The 25,525-nt window shown below is 40.4% G+C and overlaps 1 protein-coding gene across 2 annotated transcripts in view; it reads right to left on the minus strand.

Moving 5' to 3' along the window:
• Positions 1–13,067: 13,067 nt before the first annotated feature.
• zgc:153039 overlaps positions 13,068–25,525 on the minus strand; it is a 180,059-nt gene continuing 167,601 nt past the window's right edge. For both annotated transcript variants that reach the window (XM_068042295.1, XM_068042294.1), the window contains exons 12-13: positions 22,753–22,899; positions 13,068–22,603 (exon numbers count right to left, since the gene is read on the minus strand). In XM_068042295.1, the coding sequence (XP_067898396.1) occupies positions 21,762–22,603; positions 22,753–22,899 (989 nt within the window). In that variant the 3' untranslated portion in view covers positions 13,068–21,761. The remainder of the gene's footprint in view (positions 22,604–22,752; positions 22,900–25,525) is intronic.

Here is a 25,525-nt window from a genome sequence, read left to right on the forward strand (position 1 = left end):
ATGTGTTACAACGTGTTTTATTGAATTTGATTTCTGCACAATTCAGCGGATGCCTTCTGGCAATCTGTCTATGATCCTTTATAAAACGTCCACCAGACGCACTGATTTTAATCAATAGAACATAGCTGAATGTTTTTCTCATCACATTAGTAGTGATAACATTGGTTTCATTTTTGAAATGGCAAGTCTAGCAGTAATTACTTCTGCCAATGAGGATTACTGTCTAAAATGCACCCAAGATTTCAGTTAAAGATGTAATGCTGTTGCAAAAGGCTTTACAACCCTGAACATATTCTACTTTGCTCAACTGCACTGTTACTGTTTGAATCATAGAAAGTGACAGCACAGAAACAGGCCATTCTTAGTGTATCAAATCTGCACTGATCTTTTTCTTCATATGAGGCACCTAGTCTAATCCAATTCTCTTGTTCACTCCCCATTCTCTTTAATGTTCCTCTTTCTCAATGAACGTAAACTGAATCATGGGTTTTTCCATTACCCTCTATAAACAGCTTGTTTTTAATAAGCTGACAAACTAAAAGTCCTTTACCCTGCCATATGAGGAACATAGGAACAGGAGTAGGGCATTGGGCCTGTTACCCCATTCAATTAGAACATAGTTGATCTGTACCTTAACTCCATGTATTTGCCTTTGTTTCATATTCCTCAATATCCTTACCTAACAAAAATCTATGGATTGCAGTCTTGAACATATCAGTTGATTCAGCATCCACAGCTTTTTGGGGGAGGAGTTTCTGATGTCTACTACCCTTTGTATGAAAAAATGCCTCCTGTTTTTACTCCTATATGACCTCTCTAATTTTAAGATTGTTCCCCCACCAGATGTAAGTTTCTCTTTATCTACTCTATCAAATCCCTTTATCCTTTTCAAATACCTCAATAAGGTCCCTGCTCAACCTTCTAAACTCATGTGAATACAAGGTAGATTTATGCAACTTGTCCTCATAATTTAACCCTTTAAGCCCTGGTATAATTTGGTGAATCTGTCAGTTAGTGCACCCATGATTGTGGTAAATTGCTGACTAGGAGTCCCACAATGTTTCAAATCAGTTTGGAAGACAGAAGAACTTAAACGTTGGGCCATTGCCCAATTATTTATCAGATTTATTAACAATTCAATAAATCACAGAAGCAATATCCTCGCCATATACCATATAGCACAAGGGTGAATTTGTAATATGTACAATTTGGATGACGGTTTCAAACAGTCCTTACGGCTTCTGGCAAGACTCTTAAAATAACCGTCTTTTTGATGTAATAAGTAAGTTGTCTTGCTTATGGAGCATATTGCACCTGGCCAGTTATCAACACTACAATTGAATTGCTAACGAAAGAAAGTTTTTATTGTAAGTGTACTTTGAAGTATTAAATTTACTCGGCAACGTAACCCAGTTAAGCAATCAAAATACTGGTCTGGAATTTGCAGGCTTTTTGAAGGCAGTCTGTCTGAATCTGACCGCAATTTCGGGTTTAACAGAAGTGCAGATTAACACAGGAATCCTGAAATTGTAGTCTGTCATTCACTGATCCACCACAGGCTATGCTGTGGATCATTGCCCCAGCCAAGCCACAATCAGCACAACAATTAATCTGGCGAGACCTCCCTTTTTCCACTTCCATATCGCTGTTAGAAACCCATAAAAAGTCCAACCTTGTTCAATGAGGTGTAACTAGGTTTTTAATGGTGATCTGAACAATAACTACTACTGAACTGATCTGTCCCTGAAAAAATGATTTTATAATTGTGGAATGTTGTTAAATGTCTCCATTTTGATTTAAAAAATTAAAAATCTAGTAAAGTTTGTTCATGATATATCAGCTTCTATCTTCACCCCATGTGTTTATCTCAATCTTTATTTTGCTCTGTAAATTTTTTGAAATAGTGATTTGATTTTAGTGCTTTTCATTTCCTGGTTGGCTGGCTGTGAGAATTCCTTAATGTGATTGGCTGCTTGGATTGCTTGATGACCACTATAGCTCAACACTGGGAATCCCCATTAAACTACACTACACGACAATCAATTGCACATCGAAAGAGGTAAAGTTCTCGCCACAGAAATTGCTAGATTTCTCAGCACAGCTTTCTTCATGGCCAGCGGCAAGCGCCTTTGCTTTGCTGCTGACCACAAAATCCAGGGCAATGGCTTCAACTGTTACATTTTATCCCTGGACTTTCCTGCACGTCTAGTGGTCAAGAGAAGCATTTACATGAGGTTTCTCTGGGTCAGTTGAGCTGTGAATGCCATAAATCCTCTGAAAAATAGGTGCAAGGTACATGGAAATTAGAGTATATCCTTTAAAAACATAGTTCAGGTAGTAAACTAGGGGACAACCAGGCAAAGAATTAGTTCACTCAATTGATTCCCATAACTTCACTGCATGTCCTATCAAGAATATCTCACAGGCAAACAAGGTAGCAGGGCACAGAAAAAGAATTTCCTGACCCTGTCTCCCTTAGCAATATTGTTTATTATACTTGTTAAGAATTAAGAATGCACAACTTCACAGAATCAGACTGAAAGGAGGAGGAACAAAGATTTCTGGACGTGGATGCAAATGTGACTTGCGTTGCCAGAAAGAAGGTGGCACTGGCACTACATCAAATTGCTGACCACCAGGCCTGCAGACCAGCACTGCATAAAAAAATCAAGTTAACTTGTTCTAATTTCATGTCTAAGATATTTTAAGAAGTCATGGGCAATTTGCGGATTAGACAGTTGGTGGAATGGGCAGACAGGTGGCAGATGAAGTTCAATGTAGAGAAATGTGAAGTGATTCATTTGGTAGGAAGAACATGGAGAGATAATATAAAATAAAGGGTACAATTCTAAAGGGGTGCAGAGCGAACTGGGTGTATATGTGCATAAGTCATTGAAGGTGGCAGGGCAGGTTGAGACAGTGGTTAATAAAGCATACAGTATCCTGGGCTTTATTAATAGGGGCATAGAATACAAGAGCAAGGAAGTTATGTTGAACTTGTGTAAGACACTAGTTCGGCCTTAGCTGGAGTATTGCATCCTATTCTAGGTACTGCACTTTAGGAAAGACATGAGGGCATTTGAGAGAGTACAGAAAGATTCACGAGAATGTTTCCAGGGATGAGGAACTTCAGTTATGAAGATAGATTGGAGAGGTTAGGGCTGTTTTCCTTGAAGAGAAGGCTGAGAGGTGATTTTATAGAGGTATTCAAAATCATGAGCGGTCTGGACAGAGTAGCTAGAGAGAAACTGTTCTCACTTGTGAGAGGATTGAGAACGAGAGGGCACAGATTTAAAGTATTTGATAAGAGAAGCAAAAATGACACAAGGAACAACTTTTTCATGCAGAGAGTGGTTAAGGTCTGGCATGCGTTACCTGGGAGTGTGGTGGAGGCAGGTTCAATTAAAGCATTCTAAAGGGAATTATACTATTATATGAAAAGGAAGAATGTGCAGGGTTATGGGGAGAAGGCGGGGGAATGGAACTGAGTAAATTGCTCTTTTGGAGAGCCGGTGTGGACATGATGGGCTGAATGGCCTCCTTCTGCACTGTAACAATTCTGTGATTCTGTCTGTGTACACCTTTAAGCGGTGTGGCTACAAAATCATGTTAGTCATGTAAGAACTATGACGTAACACACATGATTCTTAGTGTTAGGCAGTCTTGAAGATACACCTATACTGTAACCATCTCAATGTAATTGCTGCTGTCAGCAATCAATAAAGAGCTCATAATATTGTGTTACTGATCCCATCTTGAGTGATCAGTCTTTTTGTACAGTCTATACAAACACAGAGGTTCAAGGAACACGCAATATGGTGGCAGTGCTGAGATTTCTGAAGACCCAAAGATGAAAATGGTGTTAAGATTCTGAAGAGAGCACATTTAGTTTACTCTTGGAAGATCAGACCATGTTGCAAGCTTCTGTTTCTCTCAAATATGCTCAGCAACGATCTGAATCTCTAATATCCCAACCCATCCAGCCTTCTTACCTTCAAAGCCATGCAGTCAGCAGCAACTGGATAAGCTTCTTTTCACTTTGGGCTGTGAGGTCAATTGGCTGCAGACTCCGGTTGATTCGACTGAAACAGGCATTTCCAGGTCAGTTTTCCATATCAGGAACAAGTTGAGGAAGTCTGGGTGAGCAAACGCTGTAGAGATGACTGACTCTGCTATTTCTGGGAGGCGCGTTGGACATTCAGCACTACTGGGTCAAGCACAAAATCAGCATATTTTCAGTACGGAGAATGCGTGATCCATCAGTGAACAAGGCAATAGTCAAGAAACAGAACGGAGGAGGTTCCTTGGTTGTTTTGGGAGGAACGATCGCTATTGCTATTTTGAGGGATATTCAACACTACACTTTTGGGCCTTCGATTTTTCTTTGTGCCAAAACCACGCTTGTGGGTGGGGCTAAACTAAAAATGCATCAATTTGGCAACATGCCACAACCTCTGAGCCTATGGTTAGTGGTACTACAAGAGCCTCCACAGCAAGTAACAGCATCACAACCTCCAAACCAGTTCACCAGTGGAATTGCAACTACTTTTTTTCATTGCAGAAGACAGTACCACACCATCCAAGTCTGTTCAGAAGTGGTACTGCAAGCTTTTGTTATTTTCTTCTGTAGGTGCAGTGACACAGAGTCATTGCAATTATGGCAATACTTTTTCCTTCCATTAACTGGAAAACATCTGACCTTTCAGAGTTTCTTCTTTTCAAGCAAAGAGTCAAGCTTTGTTTCGATGATTTAGCCATTACTGATCCACAGAAGCAAGCAGTCAAGATACGCAGAGCGATTGGCAATGAAGGTCGAAATCGTCTCAACACATCTGGTCTTAATGAAGAAGAGCAGAAGGATTCTGAAAAGATTTGGTCCACTCTAGAAGACCAATTATGTCTCAAGCTCAATTTTCGAGTGCATCGACTCGAATTCATGTCTTTCAGACAACAGCCTAGTGAACCTATAGACCTGTTTGTCAGTTGGTGTCGTGCCAAAGACAGAGTGTGATTTTATTGACATCAAACTGGCAGATGGCATCATTGAGCTTGTGATTGCATCCACACTGATGGAACTCTACCAAAAGCATCTTTTGGACAAATTCAAAGATAACATTCTTGATGCCTTATTGAAGGATGGCCGCAAATTTGAGTCCATCGTCGCGGGTCAGCAAAGCCTTCAATCTCCATCTGTTACGAAGACAATCAGTGCATTGAACAGGGTTTCCAAATCCAAGTCACCATGTACGAGGTGCGGGCTTTTAATTCACCAAAAGTCTATCCAGCACTTAACTCCATATCTAGCAACTCAAAACTAGGTATCCATGAGGTGCTGTGGGCCATCAGCTGCAGCAGAATTGTATTCAACCACAATCTGCAACCTCATGACTCGGCATATCCCTCATTCTACCATTACCATCAAGCTGGGGGACCAACTCTGATTCAATAAAGAGTGCAGGAGGGCATGCATCAGGCACACCTAAAAATGAGATGTCAACCTGAAGCTACAACCCACTACCTACATGCCAAACAGCGGAAGCAGCATGCAATAGACAGGGCTAAGCAATCCCACAACCAAAGGATCAGATCTAAGCTCTGCAGTCCTGCCACATCTAGTCATGAATGGTGGTGGAGAATTAAACAACAGGAGGAGAAGGTTCCACAAATATCCCCATCCTCAACGATGGGGGAGCCCAGCACATCAGTGCAAAAGACAAGGCTGAAGCATTTGCTTCCATCTTCAGCCAGAAGTGCCAAGTGGATGATCCATCTCAGCCTTCTCCTGAGGTCCCCAGCCTCACAGATGCCAGTCTTCAGCCAATCCGATTCACTCCACGTAATATCAAGAAATGGCTGAAAGCACTGGATACTGTAAAGGCTATGGGCCTGAGAACATTCTGGCAATAGGACTGAAGACGTGCTCCAGAACTGGCTGTGCCCCTAGCCAAGCTACAACAGTACAGCTACAACACAGGCATTTACCCGGCAATGTGGAAAATTGTTCAGGTATGTCCTGTCCACAAAAGGCAGGACAAATCCAAACCGGCCAATTACTGCCCTATCAGTCTACTCTCGATCATTAGCAAAGTGATGGAAGGGGTCGTCAACAGTGTTATCAAGTGGCACTTGTTCAGTGATAACCAGCTCACTGATGCTAGGTTTGGGTTCTGTCAGGGCCACACAGGGCCACAAAGGGCCACCTCATTACTGCCTTGGTCCAAACATGGACAAGGCAGCATTTGACTGAGTATGGCATCAAGGAGCCCTAGCAAAATTGAAGTCAATGGGAATCAGGGGGAAAACTCTCCGCTGGTCGGAGTCATACCAAGCATAAAGGAAGATGGTTGTAGCTGTTGGAGGTCAATCATCCAAGTCCCAGGACATCACTGCAGGAGCTTCTCAGGGTAGTGTCCTAGGTCCAACCATCATCAGCTGCTTCATCAATGAGCTTTCCTCCATCATAAGGAGAGAAGTGAGGATGTTTGCTGATGATTGCACAATGTTCAGCACAATTCACAACTCCTCAGATACTGATGCAGACTGTGGTCAGATGCAGCAAGACAACATCCAGGCTTGGGCTGATAAGCGGCAAGTAACATTCATGCCACACAAGTGCCAGGCAATGACCACTGCCAACGAGAGAATGTAACCATCTCTCTTTGATGTTTAATGGCATTACCATTGCTGAATCCCCCACTATCAACATCCTGGGGGCACGGACGAGAAACTGAACTGGACCCAGCCACATAAATGCTGTGTCTACAACAGCAGGTCAGAGGCTGGGATTTCTGCAACGTGTAACTCATCTCCTGTCTCCCCAGTGCCCGCCCACCATCTACAAGGCACAAGTCAGGAGTGTGGTGGAATACTCTCCATTTGCCTGGATGAGTGCAGCTCCAAAAACATTCAAGAAGCTTGACATCATCCAGGACAAAGCAGCCTGCTTGATTAGTACTCCATTTACCACCTTCAACATTCACTCCCTTCACCATTGATGCACAATGGCAGCAGTGTGCACCATCTAGAAGATGCACTGCAACAACTCACCAAGGCTCCTTTGACAGCACCTTCTAAACCTGTGAACGATACCACCTAGAAGGACAAGGACAGCAGCTGCATGGGAAAACCACCATCTGCAAGTTCCCCTCCAAGTCACACACCATCCTGACTTGGAACTATATCGCCATTTCTTCACTGACACTGGGTCAAAATTCTGGAACTCCCTTCCTAACAGCACTGTGGGTGTACCTACACCCCAAGGACTGCAGCTGTTTAAAAGGCAGCTCACCACCATCTTCTTAAGGGCAATTAGGGATGGGCAATAAATGCTGGTCTAGCCAGCGATGCCCACATCCCATGAATGAAAATAATAAAAAGTGGCAATGTCGCAAAGCCAAGACCAAGAGTCTGGAGCACAAACAGTTGAACCATAGGACAGCTCCGTGCCCTGACAAGCTTCGCAATTCTCCGTCATGACACAACCGATTCATCCACGAAGTTTCTGGTGACACTAAAAGCACTGATCCTGAAGATCAGGGTATAAGCACATGTGAGCGAGCAGAACAGACATTCCATGTCGTCAATAGCTCCGAGCACATTGTTTCGATTACTCCAGTAGAAGCATTTCATTCTTTCGTATTTCCTGTCCAGGAAAAGAGGGCACACACTTGCTCTGTGCAAAAGTAGACACGGGTGCCAGTGCAAACAGTTTACCCCTATGCATCTTAAACTGCACGTATCTGGATAAATGGTGTTCCAAGATAGCTTCGACCAATGCTCAACTAGCTGCTTACAATGGGTCCCCAATCCCACGTCTCAGGTCCATTACAATTAAGTGCTGTTATACTGATTCTGATGGAATACCCCAACTCTTCTATGTTGTTTAAACAAATGGACCTGCTATCACTGGACTGCGAACATGCAGTGACCCAAGCTTGATAACCATCAATGGCATCGGGCAACACCAAGCACCATCTCCCTCCAGTCCTCAGACGATGACTAGAAGGAGTCTTGTAACAAAGGAGTGCAATAAGAACCGTGGTCTCACTAGTTTGCTGATGATTTTCCAATTCTGTCCATACTGTGGCCAGAAGATAGAAGCTCTTTTCAACTTCTGTGTGTCTCGTTGTTTCAAGATTCCTAAGGGTGAGAACGAGGATGAGGCACAGCCTGTTACATCCAACATAAAGTGCCTCCAGTGTGAACTATATTCAGTGCATGAAGTTAGAGATGTTCTTCTAGGACAAGGAAGGAGAATGAAAGAAATGCACGACAATTACACTGGTAGTGAACTTCCCAAATTTGCTATTGATCAGCAAGTTACCATCCAAAGTCCTACCACTGGCACATGGAATTCTGCAACAGTCTCCAAAGTTCAACCAGAACCATGTTCTTACAAAGTAACTCCACCTACTGGCACTACATTGCATCATAACTGAGGTCCAATCAGAGCTGTTCATAATCCCAAGTCCATGGAAGACTCCATTGCAACGTGTACAAGATCGAAGACTAGATCTCAGACAGTCTACACATTCTTCTTCTGTGAAATCCAATTCACAAACATCTGTTCCAGTATCTGAGAACTGCTACCCTACTTTGAAATCTGGCAAAGTTGTCAAACCACCTTTACATTTTTGCAATTGATGTTTTTACATATTCTTACTGTCTTTTTTGTATTATTTCCTGATACTTTTCTGTACATGTATATAGTTAACTTCTACTTGCCTGAAGATGTTTTAATTTGTAAATACAGTCTTTTTTTCCTTTTGGAAAAAAGGGGGATGTTCATATACACCTCTAACAGTTATGGCTACAAGATCATGTTAGTCATGTAAGAACTATGATGTAACACACCACGTGACAGAGTGTTGGGCAGTCTTGAACATACACCTGTACAGTAACCATCTCAATGTAATTGTTGCTCTCAGTAATCAATAAAGAACCCACAATATTGCATTACTGATCCCATCTTGAGTGATCAGTCTTTGTGTACAGTCTATACAAACAGAGGTTCAAGGAACACACAACAAACCTAGAAGACTCTTACCTCCTTGCCCACCCTTGGCACCATAACACTCTTCATCCTCTTAATTCAATAAGCAGACAACTAACCTTCCACAATGCACTCTAGTTAAAGGTGGGGGAGGGGTGGTTCCAAACTCAGGATCTTGCACTTTGCCAGATTCCCGGACAATAATTACGAATGGGGGAAAACACAAAATTCCTTCTTCCACTTAAACAGGCTGATGTCTTTGCATCTCAATTTAGCTCTCCCATGCAGTTGACACACACTTAACGCATAACCGTGCCTACATTTACTCTTCTTACAGGAGAAATTGGTTTGCAATGCTTACTAGAGGCAGGGCCAGCAGAGGGGGTATATCCACCTTGAAACATCTTGTGCCATCTGAAGTACTCATGGAACTCCTAGAGAGGCACTTTACTCTTGCCATGGGAGATAGCTGTCACTCTGGTATCCCTGTGAAGCTCTTCACAGAAACAAGCTTCTACCTCCCTTTTGACTCCTTAACCCCAATGGATAACGTTCACCTATTCTTAGCCTCCAACCTCCATAGCCCTGCAATTCTTCTCTCATCAGGTGCTTATACAATGCCATTTGAAATATGATTGGATCTGCCTCCAGCATCCTTTTAGACAGTGCGTTCCCAATCCTGACCACTCACTGCATAAAAAAGATTGTCTTTGTCACTTTTAGTACTTTTGTCAATTACCTTAAATCCGTGTCCGCTGGTTCTTGACCCTTCCACCATTGGGAACAATTTCTATCTACTCTGTCCAGATCCCTCAATGTTGAAAGCTCTATCGAATCTCCTCTCAACCTTCTCTAAAGGAGAACAGCCCCAGCTTCTTCAATCTATCCATGTAACTGAAGTCCCTCATCTCCGGAACTGTTCTTGTAAATCTTTCCTGCACCCTCTCTAAAGCCTTCGCCTGGGGAACCCCACTGTATATCTTCAAGTCTGACTGTTACAACCACATGGTGTGATGTGGGTGGTAACTCTCTGCCTGACCGCAGCAAGTGTTAGAGTGTACCCCTCGGTGTTTTATTTTTCAAATAAACAGACAGCGACAGGTTTTCTTGCAGGTTTGAAAAACAGAAAATCAATTGTTTATTGATCAATGTCTCATCACAAAATTGTCACAACCACATTCACTCTCGCATTCACTTGCAGACACGCAGACACACACACAAAGAAACAGATGGAGAAGGAAAAAAGAAGGTGGCTTTTAGTGGGGGGAAAGGTTATGATAAGCCTGTTGATTTATCTCGGAAATCAAGTTCTAGATGGATGTGGACGTGAGAGGAGTGTAGATGTCTCTCTCTCTTGATTGAAGGTTCATTTGAAGACGATGGGTTACTTCTAGCTCTCATTGCTGTACACTGTAGATATCGGATTCTGCAGCAGGGCGTGTGCTTTCTGGCTTGGCTGGGATGCAAGCTGTTAAGATGTTACTTCTTGCTCTCTCTCTCTCTCAGGTTGTCTTTTTTTTTTAAGGTAAAGCTGTTATCTCTCACCTCCTGTTAGGAGACACTCTGGTCTTTTCTCCATGGTGTTCGCACAATGGCCCAGGATGTGGCTACTTCATACCTTTTATGTTTCAGAAGACAACATTCAATTCTGGAATGCTTTAGGATAGGTGTAGGATGGGTTCCATTGACACCACTTAGCTTTGAAGATTTGTCCTTTGTCAGACAGTTTGAATACACAAAAGGCCAATCCCTTTATCCTTGGTGACCATTTTGGACCATTGTTCATTTTTTAAATAAAGGTTAATTTTTTTAAAGACAAAGTCTGTTATTCATAACTCTTCAGTTAGTCCATGATTGTTGTAGCATCGCACTTCCAGTGTGCGTGACACTGACAAACAACCATTCACCACTACTCTGTTTCCGGTCACTCAGCCAAATTCAGATCCATGCTGCCACTGTCCCTTTTATTCCACAGGCTTCAACTTTGCTGGCAACTGCATTACCCTCATCAATCCTCTCCGTCACCTCATCAAAAAGCTTAAGGTTAAACATGATTTGCCTTTAACGAGCCCGTGCTGCTTTCCTTAACTAATCCACACTTGTCCAAGTAATAGTTAAGTTTGCGCCAAGTTATCATTTCTAAAAGCTTTTTCACCAAGATTGAACAGACTGACTGACCTGTAATTGCTGGGTTTAGCCTTACACTTTTTTTTGAGCAAGGGTGTAACATTTGCAAATCTCCAGTCCTCTGTCACCACTCCTGTATCTAAGAGAATTGGAAGATTATGGCCAGTACCCTTGCTTCCTTCAGCATCCTCGGCTGCCTCCCATCCATTCAGAAGTGCATCCAGTATCTCAACCACCCTCTCTTTCACTATGACTTTGTCTGTACCAAAGGAGAAGATGCTACCAGACGCAAAGTACTCATTTAGTACCTCAGCTATGCTCTCTGCCTCCATTTATAGATCCCCTTTTCAGTCCCTAATGGGCCCCCAGCCCTCCTTTTACTACTTCTATGCTTGTCGAAGTCATTTGGATTCCCTCTTATGTTATGCTCTCTTTTGCCTCTCATTTCCGTTTTCACTTCCCCTCTGAACTTTCTATACTCAACCTGGTTCTCACTTGTATTATGAGCCTGACGACTGTCCTACGCACCCTTTTTCTACTTCAACATGCCCTCCATCTCTTTCATCATCTAGGGAGCTTTGGCTTTGGATTACCCACCTTTCTCTCGTGGGAATGTACCTTGATTCTATCAGTGCAGGTCACGGAGAAGGTTACCGCTGGCTTTGAATTCATTATATCAGAACTCTCAGTAATCACCTGAAAAGGATGTTTTCGGCTCAGAGGTCCAAGTGTAAGGATATCCAACAATTTGCAGGTGAGAAAAGAAAATTAATCTAGGTTAACTGAGGCAGAGGATTTAAGTTGAGTGGGGGGTGGGCAACGTGCCTTTAACACAGGAGGGGGTGACAATGCTTTTGTGAAAGATGGGAGTGGAATGTTGATGTAAATTTTGGGAGTGATGGCTTGGCTGTAGAAAATGGATAAACTCAAATACCACTAATTTTTCCTGAGTTATTTTTAAATTTTTAAATCAACTGTTTGGTAAAATAATATTGAAAGATATGGTAAAATACTTGAAGTTAACCAAATAGATTTTTTTTTTTAAATGTAAAAACTCAAGTGGTGCAGTGGTTAACACCGCAGCCTCAAAGCTCCAGGGACCCGGGTTTGATTCTGGGTACTGCCTGTGCAGAGTTTGCAAGTTCTCCTTGTGACCGTGTGGGTTTTTGCCAGTTGCTTCGGTTTCCTCCCACAGCCAAAGACTTGCAGCAGGTGATAGGTAAATTGGCCATTATAAATTGCCCCGAATGTAAGGAGGTGGTAGGGAATATGGGATGACTGTAGGGTTAGTATAAATGGGTGGTTGTGGGTCGGCACAGACTCAGTGGGCTGAAGGGCCTGTCTCAGTGCTGTATTTCTAAATAAATAAAATATGCCCCACTAGTGGCTTCGGTCAGGATTTTAGCCATTTGAAAGCAGTATATACAATACTATTTTACTGCCTACAGTGCTGCTGTAGTCAAAAAGAGAGAGAGAAAAGAGAAAGAAAATAATCAGATCCAAATAGTTCACAAATCACAAGCCATGGTACAATGTACAGTAGCTGATGGACAGCAAATTAACTGCAATCACTTCTTTCAGAGCTGTCAATATAGGGAACTGCTGATGATTCACGATCACCAAGAGTGATACAAATTGCAAACTCATTTAAACATATGGACCTGTGTTTAGAAGAGCGAGATATATCAAAATAGGTTGCATTTTTGATCCATAAAGGGTGACACTTCTTTTTGGGACTGATCACTTAAAATTTATTTTACATTGTAGCTACAAAGGGTGGTGTGACTTATGATTATAATTCTCACCTGGATGACAGGGGGCATGGGGTAGTGGGGAAAGAGGCAAAAGAGAAACTGGAATTTTCAAGGCATTGGAAATTGATCTGGTGTATTACAGGCCATTAAAGTATTTGGTGTGGAAGCAGGCGAGGGTTTAGTTTTGTTGAGGGAAAAAAGAAAAAAAAAAATAGAAGTTTTTCAAAATTTGTTTTCCGTGTTCTAATTGTGCTTTCTGAAACTATCCCAATCATAAAACATAAAACATGTTCACCTGCAGAAGCATTAAGTTTATTTGCACTCGGTAGGATATGTAGGACAAATAAAATGGTCTTCTTTGCGTTACTCAAAGCATTTAGAGTAGAAAAATAAAAATACAATTTTGATTCTTAGCAGAAATATACTTTAGTGTATGGTGTTATTAGCATACAAATAATCTGTTAATGTGTTTTCCTTTATTGCAGTTTTTTTTCTCAAGGCAAAGACATTCTGTGGCTTTCAGACATAAATTAAAAATTCAACATTAATCACAGCAGCATACAGAAACTGCTCAGCTAGCCCATTATTTGTTTTCCTTTCGAGTCACCATTGCAAATACTCTGGAATGATATTTAAATGCTGTAAGGTACAAGAAGGTATTGTGTCAAAGACTTAAAACATAAGCTCCCATTGAGAAATACCTAAGCAGCATAAAAATAGTAAACTTGTACATATTTACAAAATGTAAAAATCCTCCACTACATCCCACCGGAGAGAATTATACCTGAACAGTTAGCTCATTTTATTGTTAGAACACTCACTGGCGGCCTTCAAATATGATAAATACTGGACTTAAAAACTGGATAAATATTGAGAAAGGATCTGCACTGGATTTTCCACTTCATAGCCTGGGGCACTGAGGTCAATTGTAGCATCCCTGCTGCTACCCTAGCTGAAACCAACCGACAGCACAGATCGGGAGTCAAACTGAGACCCCCAGTATATATATAGTTCAACATGGGGAAGGTGGTGACGCAGTGGTAATGTCACTGGACTAGTGATTCAGAAACCCAGGCTAAAGCTCTAGGGACATGGGTTCGAATCTTACCAGGGCAGATGCTGAAATTTGAATTCAATTAATAAATCTGGAATTAAAAAGCTAGTCTAATGGTGACCATGAAACCATTGTCGATTGTTGAAAAACCCATCTGGTTCACTAATGCCCTTTAGGGAAGGAAATCTGCTGTCCTTACCCTGGTCTGGTCTACATGTGACTCCAGACCCACAGCAATGTGGTTGATTCTTAAATGCCCTCTGAAATGGCCTAGCAAGCCACTCAGTTCAAGGGCAATTAGGGATGGGCAATAAATGCTGGTCTAGCCAGCAACACCCACACCCCACGAATGAATAAAAAAAAACATAATGCTTGTACAATCTGGGGAGCTCCTGCCCATTATCAGAGGATGAATATTTAAGATCAGTAACCAAAACAGTTATTTTAAAATGTATGCCTTTATCATCAAGGCAAGGTGGTTTTGGCAAGATAATCGGGGGGGAAAATGAGGAAGAACTTTTTTTTTTACGCAGCGGGTGGTAATGACCTGGAACTTGCTATCCAAAAGGGTGGTGGAAGTGGAGACAAAGATTTCAAAGGGAAATTGTACGGGTACTTGCAGGGCTATGGGGATGGAGTGGAGGATTAGGACTGACTGGATAGCTCTGTGGAGAGCCAGCATGGACTCGATGGGCCAAATGGCTTCCTTCTGTGCTATAAATGACTCAATGACTTCTTTAGCATCATTAGCAGCTATCCATCATTATATCTATTGTAATTGCCCTTAAGCTACTAACTAGGCATCACTATGCCAACCTTTTGTTCTTAACCACTGGTACAGACCATTGATCATTTGTATAATATTGAATGATTGCCTTCAATGTTAGTGTTTAATATTAAGTATGTTTATAAGATACTATAAAAACAAGTTATTTCCACACAGTGCTGCAATAAGGTGTCTTATGCTTTAACATGAAGTATGAACAGGATCTGTCAATTTCTTAAGCACTAAAGGCCCATAACTCATGCACTTTAATCCTTAATGATTGAAAACTATAGCCATCGGTGAGGTACACTGGTTGTTACTGGGGACAGGGTGGGCAGAGATTTTTCTAGGACAACCTCAGAGTGTCTTCATATGTTATTTCATATTTCTGAATTAAGAGTTTGATTTTGAGATGAAGTGTCAATTAGTCTAGCCACAGTATATCAAGCCAATAAAGTGTTAAATTATGCTTCAAAAAACAGCTTCAACTGATTCGATTAAAAAAAAATTATACATGCTCACTTCAGAATGTTTTACAGCATTAATATCCCAACTGAATTACTGATATGTACACAACTCAAAACCGAGCAAGATAACCCCGGCCACAGATTTCTCAGATGATCAATAACTTGTACAGTGATATTAACATTACTTTCCTATCATCTTCCATGACTGTATCAGACAGAATGACAGGCTCCTTTGGTAACTTATTAAAAGGAAATGCTTAATGCTTTCTCTCTTCAACAAGAATCCTACGATCTTCAGATTTTTAATATCTTTTAAGGCAGTTTTAAATGGATATTAAGTTACATGCCTTTTTTTTAAAAACTCAGATATTTGATTATATTTTGCATTAAGTACAAGAGCTCTCAGATTTTCTATTTAAAGCTGAACTTCATCTAGAAATGATTTGGTACTTTTGAGATGTTTAATATTCTGATGAGACTCTCTATAACTTTGATTTTCAAATTTACACAAATTTGAAAAAAGATCTTTCTTTTTAAAAGAGTAAAATGTTAAATACAGACAACAGTACTAAAAACAGTGCCACAGCTACAGAGGTTCTTGCTAATGAAAACCCCATAGTTTTTAAAGCATTGCTTTTGTAATATTTTTCAGCATCGAGTTGTCAGGATGGTGCAGCATTTATCATTTTTGGTCCTTCTTGTTGAACGGTATAGCTGTTATATACAGCGATAGTCAAGGAGGTAGGTCATCATTTCAAATCATTAAGAAAGACTACCTTTTAGCATCTATTTATAGGATTGTGCTAGTCACTTTAGTTTTCTTACTGCTGTTGCTGTCTCTTTGGATTGGGAAAAAATCCATATTCTCCATGTGTTGCTGGAAACGTCAGAAGGACGAGTCCTTGTTATGGCAGGTTACTATAAACAACTACATTGATTATTCAGATTTTTCCCTTTAGACCTAGGGCAGAATGTTACAGCCCTGGAGGCTACCAAACTTAAAGATGAGCAATCAGTCAGCTTAAACTTCTTTTGGTTCTAAAGATCTGTGAAACTTTAAGTCAAGTAACTTGGCTCTCACAGCAAAAGGATACCCTCACAGGGTGCCATAAATATAGTCAGCAATATTCTCTCAATTCAAAGCCCCATAGTTCACAGTGCAGGAGACCATTTGACCATCTGTGTCTGTGCCAGCTCTTTACCAGAGCAATCTGAAACTAATGCCACTGTCTTGCTCTCTCTCTTTATAGAAATGTCCCTGTGCTTCAAACATTTAACTGCTTTACATTAAAATATGCAATGGTCTCTGGCTCAATTATTCCCTGTGGCAAAACTTTCCATGCTTGAACAATTTTCTGAATAAAAAAACTCAATATCTGCCCTCAGTCTCAGGGGTGATCTTCAATTAACTCCCCTGCCAGAGAAAATGGTTTCTCCTTACTCATCAGCTCTCTGAATCCAATGGTGAACACCTGATTGCTTTGTGGGGGTAAACTAAACCTCACGTGCATGTTGTGTGTTAGACTCTGATGCAGGTTCAGTATTATTAAAAATGTAAATGAAGTGATGCAACGTATTACTTTCCTATCTGAAGTAGAGGCTGCAGTAAGCACATTCTGTAAAAGTTGAACATTCTGTAACCAGAAACCTACAGTATTTATTGCGACTGCTTATATTTTTATTTTAGCAGTTTATAGCACAAATAGCCTGGTCTAATAACTCTTAGGCAACAGTCACAGGAGTGAGGAAATTAAAATAGCAGGTTTTTTTTTTCAACCCCTTCCCCAGGCATAAGCATATATTGAGCTTACAAGATCATATATCACCTCACAGGGTCATTTCTCAGAGTGGTTCCTCTGAAGAAAAAGACAGCTGATGAAGCCCTAAATTTGGTCTTGAAATATCACCTTCAGACCAAAATCGGCTGTTCCAATTTTAAAATGAAAAATACATTTAGCAGGAGCATACAACATTTATAATGATAATGAGATATGTAGATTTCAAGCTAGAGCAAGTGTGACTAGCAACGAAGGAAAAGGCCTGGAAGAGGTGTACCAATTGGAAGCACTTCAGACTCCAGGCTGCAAAGGATGCTCAGCATCAACATGAAAAGCAGCAAAGGCTCAATGGGGAAAGACCACTGTGTAAAGTCCCCCCACCAAGCTGAACGGAGGGGCTGGATCCTTGGAAAACCCCTCGAACTGTATCGGGAAAATTTTCGTTTGCTGTAAAATGTGAAAATGTATATGGCATGACAAATGAAATGGAAGGGTTGTGAGGCAACTCATGATTGTATTGAAGGAAACTGATTACCCTTGCACTGTTTGTATTTTTTTGACTTGGTGCTGTTTGAAACTGTTTGGTAATGTATTTTTTTTTTAAAACAGATTTTTATGAGTAAAGTATATTTTAGAAAAAAAAATGAAAAGAAGCAATAATGCAGATATGAGTCTAAACAAAAGGTGCAACAATGTCAGCATGAACCGCCTCTGTGCAAGCGCGAAGTGAAGAAATGAAACTATGCTCTCATGTACTTGAACTGGCACAGAAAGGCTTACGATGGATAGTCCAGTTAAATGAGGGTCCAATTGATCTAGCTCATAACTCAGTGCAGCATAATTTCACTAAAGCTAATTTCATATCAAATTTTTAAGAATGGGACAATAATATGAATTATTGAGCACTTGATTTGTTAGTGAACTATTTTCAAAGGGCCAAAGAAGTTTGGCAGAGAGGCAACTGATGTCACTGAGGGGTAAAGCACCCACTGCATTTTCACTTTCAATGGAGAATTTTGACTGTGATACTCTCGGACATGCAATTCTCGATGAATGATTTGATGCTTGATGTATTCAAGTACAAATTCAAAAATTTACAGAAAATTCCATATGGTACTTACAGAATTTTACATAGATCTGGAGAATATTCATGGAAATTGTGGCTACATGGGGAGACTATAACAAAGTAGAGACATTTGATGTTGAGATCATTGACAGACACCAAGGATAGGCTTAAAACCAAAAAATCTAATCAGAAAAATTAATTTAAATATGAAAAAGCAGGGGAGAAAAAGTGACAATACATTGGTGAAAAGAAATTGAATTTGAAAACTAACAGTGCATTTTCTAACATTTACATTTTTGTTTCTCAAAATAAACACTTAAACACAACTCTGCTTAAAGACAAGATAGGAATCTTGGTTACCAGGACAACAAAGATCCCAGATCACAGACCTTTTTTTGAGAAGCAGAGTCTGCAGGGGTATGACACCGGAAGAACAATGGGTTTCACCCTCCCAGACTTTCAGATCATAAACAAGGGGTCAGTAACTTTGAGAATATAAATGAATGGCAGCTGTTAACACTTGGAAACAATCGAAACCCGGGTGGCTCTGCTGTAGCCAGACTTGTGGATTTTGCATCTTGGAAAAGGACAATTGGTGATTGACTTTTGTTTAGAGATAAATTCCACAGATTTTCAGAAGGCAAACAGGCTGTAAGGAAGATGACAAGTGGTGGAAGCCCAGATAAAGCTGTAAGGAAGAAGACCCAGTGCTGGCAGCCTCAAGGGAGGGAGAGAGAACTTCCTGCTGTCAGAAAACTGATACAGCAAAAGGCTGCAAAGACTTGAACCTGTTTTGAAAGTTGAGATTTGTGGAGAAGTAAAAGACCAACAGGATCATCAGGAAGTGCCTTATTCACCAACGTCCAAGTTGAAAGTGCTCAAAATGAGTGAACAGGGCATTAATTTTGAGAAAGCTCTGGGAGATCCAACCCATTGCAACTGGGTGGAGTTTGGGGCTTTGGTTTTGCCATCAAGGAGGACTGTGTAACTTGTAAGTGTGGTATGAGGTTTTCAAGTATTTTGATAAGTAAAGAAAATACCTTTCTTTGTAATTTGGGGTATCAGTTACTTACAAAGTACTATTAAGTTAATCAGGATTTCTTTTACCTTAGTTCTTACAATAAAAGTCTTAAAATGTGAAATCTTGTCATGCAATTCTTTAAATTGGTCTGGGGAGTTCATATCTCATGTTTTAACATTAAAAGTCTCACTGAGGTCGTAACACACTCTATTCACAAATCACAAGGGAACCCTTGTAGGCAATCTGGGTCCAGCTGTCAAGAAATAGAGTCTACTCATGCAACAGCACAAAGAGGAGATGCGTTAATGTAAGCATCAAGGATTTGCTACATTACCCATGTTAATTGCAGAACAGATATGTACATTTAAACCAATAAAAATAGAAATGATCGGTAAATACATAATATATTATCTTTGTAGATTTTGTTCATTCAATGTTGATCAGAAACATTTCTACACTTAGATATTCTATGATTAGTGCTAGTGGTAAATGTACAGTGATGTTGATTGTTTGTTATCCAGTTCTCAAATTATTCCTGGTGACTACCACATCCCCCCCCACAAAAGTTTTTTTTAAAAACGCAAAGAACAGCTAATGTGCATTACTGAAGCAATACCAACCATCTGAGAAGTCTGTCTACTGCATTTGCATTTGACGTTAAAGTACTCATTTCTATCAACAGCAATTTGGTAAATCCAGGCACTTTTCCATCAGACTTTCAAAATTGGGTACATTTATGATGGTATTACTTTGTTGTACCAAATAGGAATGCTGGTATGGTTCCAGTTTGAACCATAGTTTTTAAGGCAGGGTTACTTGGCATTTTTATGAACTTCCAGGTATTACAAAGTACAGCTTCTAAGATAAATCTTTTCACTCTCTATAAAACAGCTCTCTTGTAAAAACAAAGGTAAACAAGTATATAATGAACAAAATCTACAAAGATAATAAAATGTATAATTCAGCAAAAATAGTTACACATTTAAATATATAGAAACATTTGCCTTGAAGATACCTATTAAATATGCACAAGCTCACTATTTCCACCATACAAATGTATATAGTAACTGGAAACTGGGCTTGAAATCATCACTCTGCCAGATGAAGGCCAACATCTGTGGGCAGGTAACCAGCCTGACATAGTAGTAGATATTTTCAGACAGTATTACATCCTTACTGCATTGATTAATACAAAAAGGAAAATTCCTCTGCTGATTTTTCAAACTGCCTCACGTACAAGTCCTGAAGTACGATTTCGCTAATGATATATAAAGCTTTGAGATAGCAACTCATTAGCTATGTAACACTTGGTGCTCCAATCTTTAGAAAACCTCAGTGCCATTTGTAACAATTGATTTCCTACTGTGAACAATTAAAAGCAAATTACTTTCTTTTTTAAACTACAAGCTTATACTTAGCATCGAGCCATTTGTCCCTTTTTAAAAATCGGAACAGTAATTTAGCATACATACAGTTTGAGAGTTAATATTTATGCATTTATGAACATGGCCAAACTATAATCCATAGACCATATATAGCCTACAGAACTAGCAAACCAGCCCAGGCAACTCAGGCCAACTGGTATTTTCTATATTTGTTGATTTGCAAGATTTACATTTTGTGGGGCTGGAGGTTGGCATCATTAGTGGATTCATTCTAAATCAGGAATATAAGCAAATTATGGTGGATACATTGATTTAAAATTTTGTACATGCTCCCAAGGCTCCATGGTAGGCACCCATGCAGGTTATGAAGGCAAACATCTTGGACACTCTTGTCTACAATCTTTAAGACTCTAGAAATGACTTTAAAGTTATTGTAAATGAACTACAATTGCATCCTCTACTGTGATGCTAATATCTAATATCAGGTTTTGGATGAACAGTCTAAAAAGTATAACATAATTTGAGAGGTAATCACAAAAACCTTCCTACAAAAAAGGAATTAATAGAAATCATTGAAACACAAAAATGGTAAACAAATAAAATGTGATTATAAATGTAAACAAAAGGCACTTTCAATTTAGCATGATTTGTTTGCAGCGAAACACGTGCTTTGAATCTGCACTAAATTTTAGACCATTTTCCAAATAATAAATTTCTCATTTCTCATACCTCAAAATATTCCTACAAAGATTTCTATAATAAAAATATTCTGTCTGAGATTACAGGAAGTTGCCTGTAAATTCAATAATCCAACTAAATTTCTTAGATTATTGTTACCAAGATCAAATATCCCTTTTAACATATATAAAACATAGATGGTCCATACATGAACCCCAGTATCTAATCAAGGAAGGCACTTGCAAATACTGAATAAAATTTGGTAATTTTTTTTGCCGCATTTCTGGAGGTGGAACAGAACTGCTTACCTGTAACTCAAATGTGTCAAGAGCTCCAAGAGCCCATTTGCAAAGGTTCTCATAAGGTTTCGGCGAATCTGGTGAAGTGCTACTTAGATGATAAGTTGTAGTATGTATGGATGGATACAGTAACATAACACCTCCTGTCTTATTTTAAGAGTGGGAAGAATGAGGGAGAAAGAAAATTGTACTACAAGCTGAGCCTAAGCAACATAGCACAATGTTTTTGCTCAGGTTAAGAGTGACCTATTTTACAATTAGACATTTTTCATTGTAAAAAACTTTTCCAATCTTACATCCTTACTAGCAATATATTAACTATTATATATAATTGCATTCTTAACCTCTACAATCAATGGGTTAAAATGGATGATCTAGAGATCTGTACTGGTCACTGCACTAATGCCATGAATTAACAGAGTGGGTCCTAGGTCTTTGGTCATTATATCAAGCTGCTCCAAATATCTTTCATGCAGTGTAACGTCTGCAGGAGGCCGTGGCAGATAGAGAAATCGGATAGCTGGATGGGTGCCCTGCTCTAAAATCATCTTGTTTACAGCCATCAAATAGTCATCTGAGATTTTCATTGCATTTGATGGGAAGTTATTTGCAAAACTACCCTCACTGTCATCTTCTTGAACCATCTGTTTGTGCCAGTGAAGGGCAGCAACATTATCCCAGTACATAGTTTTAATCAAACCTTTGATACGCAGCTGACCTAAAAGCTGCTTTAGCTTTTTTTCATGCTCCCCAACACTGTTTCCAGATTCAACACACAGAAAAATACGCAGCTTGGCCGACTTCCAGGAGCGTACCATGTTAAGAATACATGCCATTTGTAATAGAAACAGGCTGCAAGTGTCAACATAATTAGCACTGTCAGGCCGAAGTGGATTGAGTGGCCACACATCAATGGAGACCTCATAGTTCTTGCGACTGAATAGTTCTGCTTTGTTTAGCTGGCAGAAGTATCGGGCTAAGCAAACATTTTTTAACATTTTGATGGAATCAGAAATAATGGCCACATACTCTTTGCCTGACAGTGCCTTGGGAGACGAAGCATCTCTGGCTGGAGGAAAATTAGGCTGCAAGCTGGAATCTTGTTCATTGATGATAGAAGAGCTATTGTATGAAAATGCTGGAATTTCTTGGAAACCATTCTCAGGAACACAGTCATCGTAGAAACCAAGGATAAGGGTATTGGGCCTCATTCCACCTACAAAACAGGCCAACATAAACACAGGAATTTATTGTACCAAGATGACAAATATCGGTGCAAGTTCACCCTAACTGGATACTCCAAGAATAAAATAAATTTACGTGAACATTTGTCTAAAATGAATTGATTTTTTGTGGGTTATTTACCTAGACCAGAGATGAATAAAAGATGTTGAACTCCGTGACGTACTGAGTCAGACAGCGTAAGGCTGACAAATGATTTTACATTCAGTGCATCAACTAAGCTTAACCAGGAATCATATTGTGCTTGAAGAGGGTCAGAAGGCATCTCATCTAAAAAACAGAACACATGGGTGTTTGGGTTAGTACTAATTTCACTTGCTTTTATACAAACTTTTATGTGCCCTATATTTATACAAAAAGAATGTTTCTAATATTTGTAAATGCAAACTGAAATCACACCAGACATTTTATATTATATACAACAGATGGCTTGATAAGTACTTTAGAATGGTGCAAAGTTTTTATAGTATATAGGAAACATTACAATTGGAATTACCTCCCCCTCCTAGCTACTGCTGAATTATCTGACTTACTGAGGGTGATTAATGACCACACTTAATGGCTGCTCTAAGGCACCGAATTGACAACAGCAGAGCTTCAATACCATGACCAAACCTTGCAATGTAATTTGTTTTTTTTTTAATATCAAGTCATTGCATTAAATATTCACACTGGCCTGGATCTGGGTTTTCTACATGGCTGTTATGAATGTTACCAAATCAAGCAAGATGAGCTGCTTAACATTTGTTCCCCCACTTCATCAATGCTCAACATCCTTTCATCTGGCTTCCGAACTAAGTTGTCGAACCTTTGCCAACTGAAGGATTCAGGTTCAATCTAGACTGTGCACGGCCTGCTATTTCAGATACAACTCTCAAACAAGAGTGACCACCATCCATGTGGTTTGCCAGATAAAATATGCGCAATAGCAACAATTGTGGAAAGATTTATATCTCTTCACAAATCAAGTTATCAAATCTCAGCTGCATGATGAAATATATTTTAAACAAATGCAATTTTGTAGAACCTGGCTCAGCAATAAAAATGGCGTACATCACGTTGTCACAATAAATCAGCACAGACAGTTTCATATGCAGCAAGGTTGTGTGCAAAATAGTAATAAAAAATGCACTTGTTGTTTTTGAAATGATTAGTTGTTTGTTCCGTGGTCATTCCAGATAAAACAAATACTTTATACTGCCTGTGTGGAGTTTGCAAGTTCTCCCTGTGTCTGCGTGGGTTTCCTCCGGGTGCTCCGGTTTCCTCCCACATGCCAAAGACTTGCAGGTTGATAGGTTAATTGGCCATTATAAATTGCCCCTAGTATAGGTAGGTGGTAGGGAAATATATAGGGACAGGTGGGGATGTGATAGGAATATGGGATTAGTGTAGGATTAGTATAAATGGGTGGTTGATGGTCAGCACAGACTCGGTGGGCCGAAGGGCCTGTTTCAGTGCTGTATCTCTAAACTAAACTAAACTAAACTTTATTTTTAAGGATTACTTCAAAACTATGAACAAATTAGTTCAACATCAAATATTGATGAAAGGGGTAAAAGGGTAGCAGGACATGATGGGTTGAATTTTAATAGCCCTCCAGGAATGGACTGGGAGGTGGAGAGGTGGGTGGTGAAATGGCAAGAGAAGCCCGGGGATGGGGGGGTGCTGTAGTGCCTGATGCCTTCCAGACACCATGGAATTTTCAGCAGTTGGGTGAGTGGAGGACAGCCTTCCCGCTCAGAGGCCCTTAAATGGCCAATTACGGGCATCTTGCATCTTCCCCCTGCCGCTGGCATTTTACCAGCAGCTGGTGGGCCCCCCGCCACAAGGGGAGACCACTCTGTAAAACCTGGCGGCTTCCCTGTGGGCTGTGGTGGCGGGGGGTGGGGGGGGTGGGTGGAGAGGGGTTGGGCCCATGGAAACACCTACATCGGTCCTCAACAAACACCCACCCCTCCCGCTGGGGCCTGCCTGATTGGCCCCAGTGATCCCAACTGCACCCTCCCATCCCACTTACCTTGTGGGAGGTTATCATCCACTTATGACAGCTGCAGTCCGAGCAGTGGCCCCCCAATTAGCCGGCAGCACTTCAAGGTGGGCTCCCATCTTTTAAAGGGACGGGAATCCTGGAACCAGGCAGTCAGTTGCCCGAGTGCCAGAAAATGCGGCTGGTGCTCCCCCAAATGGCCCCCTGCTTCCCAGCCCGGTGTTGGGACTCCCACTGTGCTGACAAAATTCAGACTGATGAGTGTTCAGGAGAAATAGGTAAGGAAAATATTTTGGGGCAGGGAGGGTGGTGCTGGTAGTATTTAACAATATTTTTATGGCCCTGGAAAGGAATAATGTGATTGAGGATTCAAAGACAGTACCTTATTTGGTATAAGTTATGAAGAGGAGCTGTTACACTGTTGGGTATAGACCACAGGTCACCAAATATTGGGAAAGAAATAGAAGAGTAAATTTGTAGGTAAATTTCACAAAGATGTACAAAATAGTAGAGTAGTGATAATGGGAGACTTCAATTATCGTAATATACACTTGGAGAAAGAGTGGAAAAGACGAAGGGGGGAGCGATTCCAGAAATGTGTACAGGAGATTGATCAGTTTGCTTTCGACTCAATAAAGGAGGAAACAGTGTTGGATCTGGTTCCAGGAATGAAGTGGGGCGAGTGCTGCATGTTTCAATGACAGAGCATTTGATCACAGAAATCACAAGTTTAGGGTAGTTATGGAAAAGGATAAGGAATAATCCAAGATGAAAATACTCAACTGGAAGAGGGTGAGTTTCAGTGAGTTGAGAAGGGATCTGGCGCAGGTGGATTGGAAACAAACAAAGACAGGTGAAACATCAAATAAGCAATGAGAGGCCTTCAAAGAGAAGATACATAGATACAAA

The sequence above is a fragment of the Heterodontus francisci genome, chromosome 11 (genome assembly GCF_036365525.1).
Source record: "Heterodontus francisci isolate sHetFra1 chromosome 11, sHetFra1.hap1, whole genome shotgun sequence".
Taxonomy (NCBI): domain Eukaryota; kingdom Metazoa; phylum Chordata; class Chondrichthyes; order Heterodontiformes; family Heterodontidae; genus Heterodontus; species Heterodontus francisci.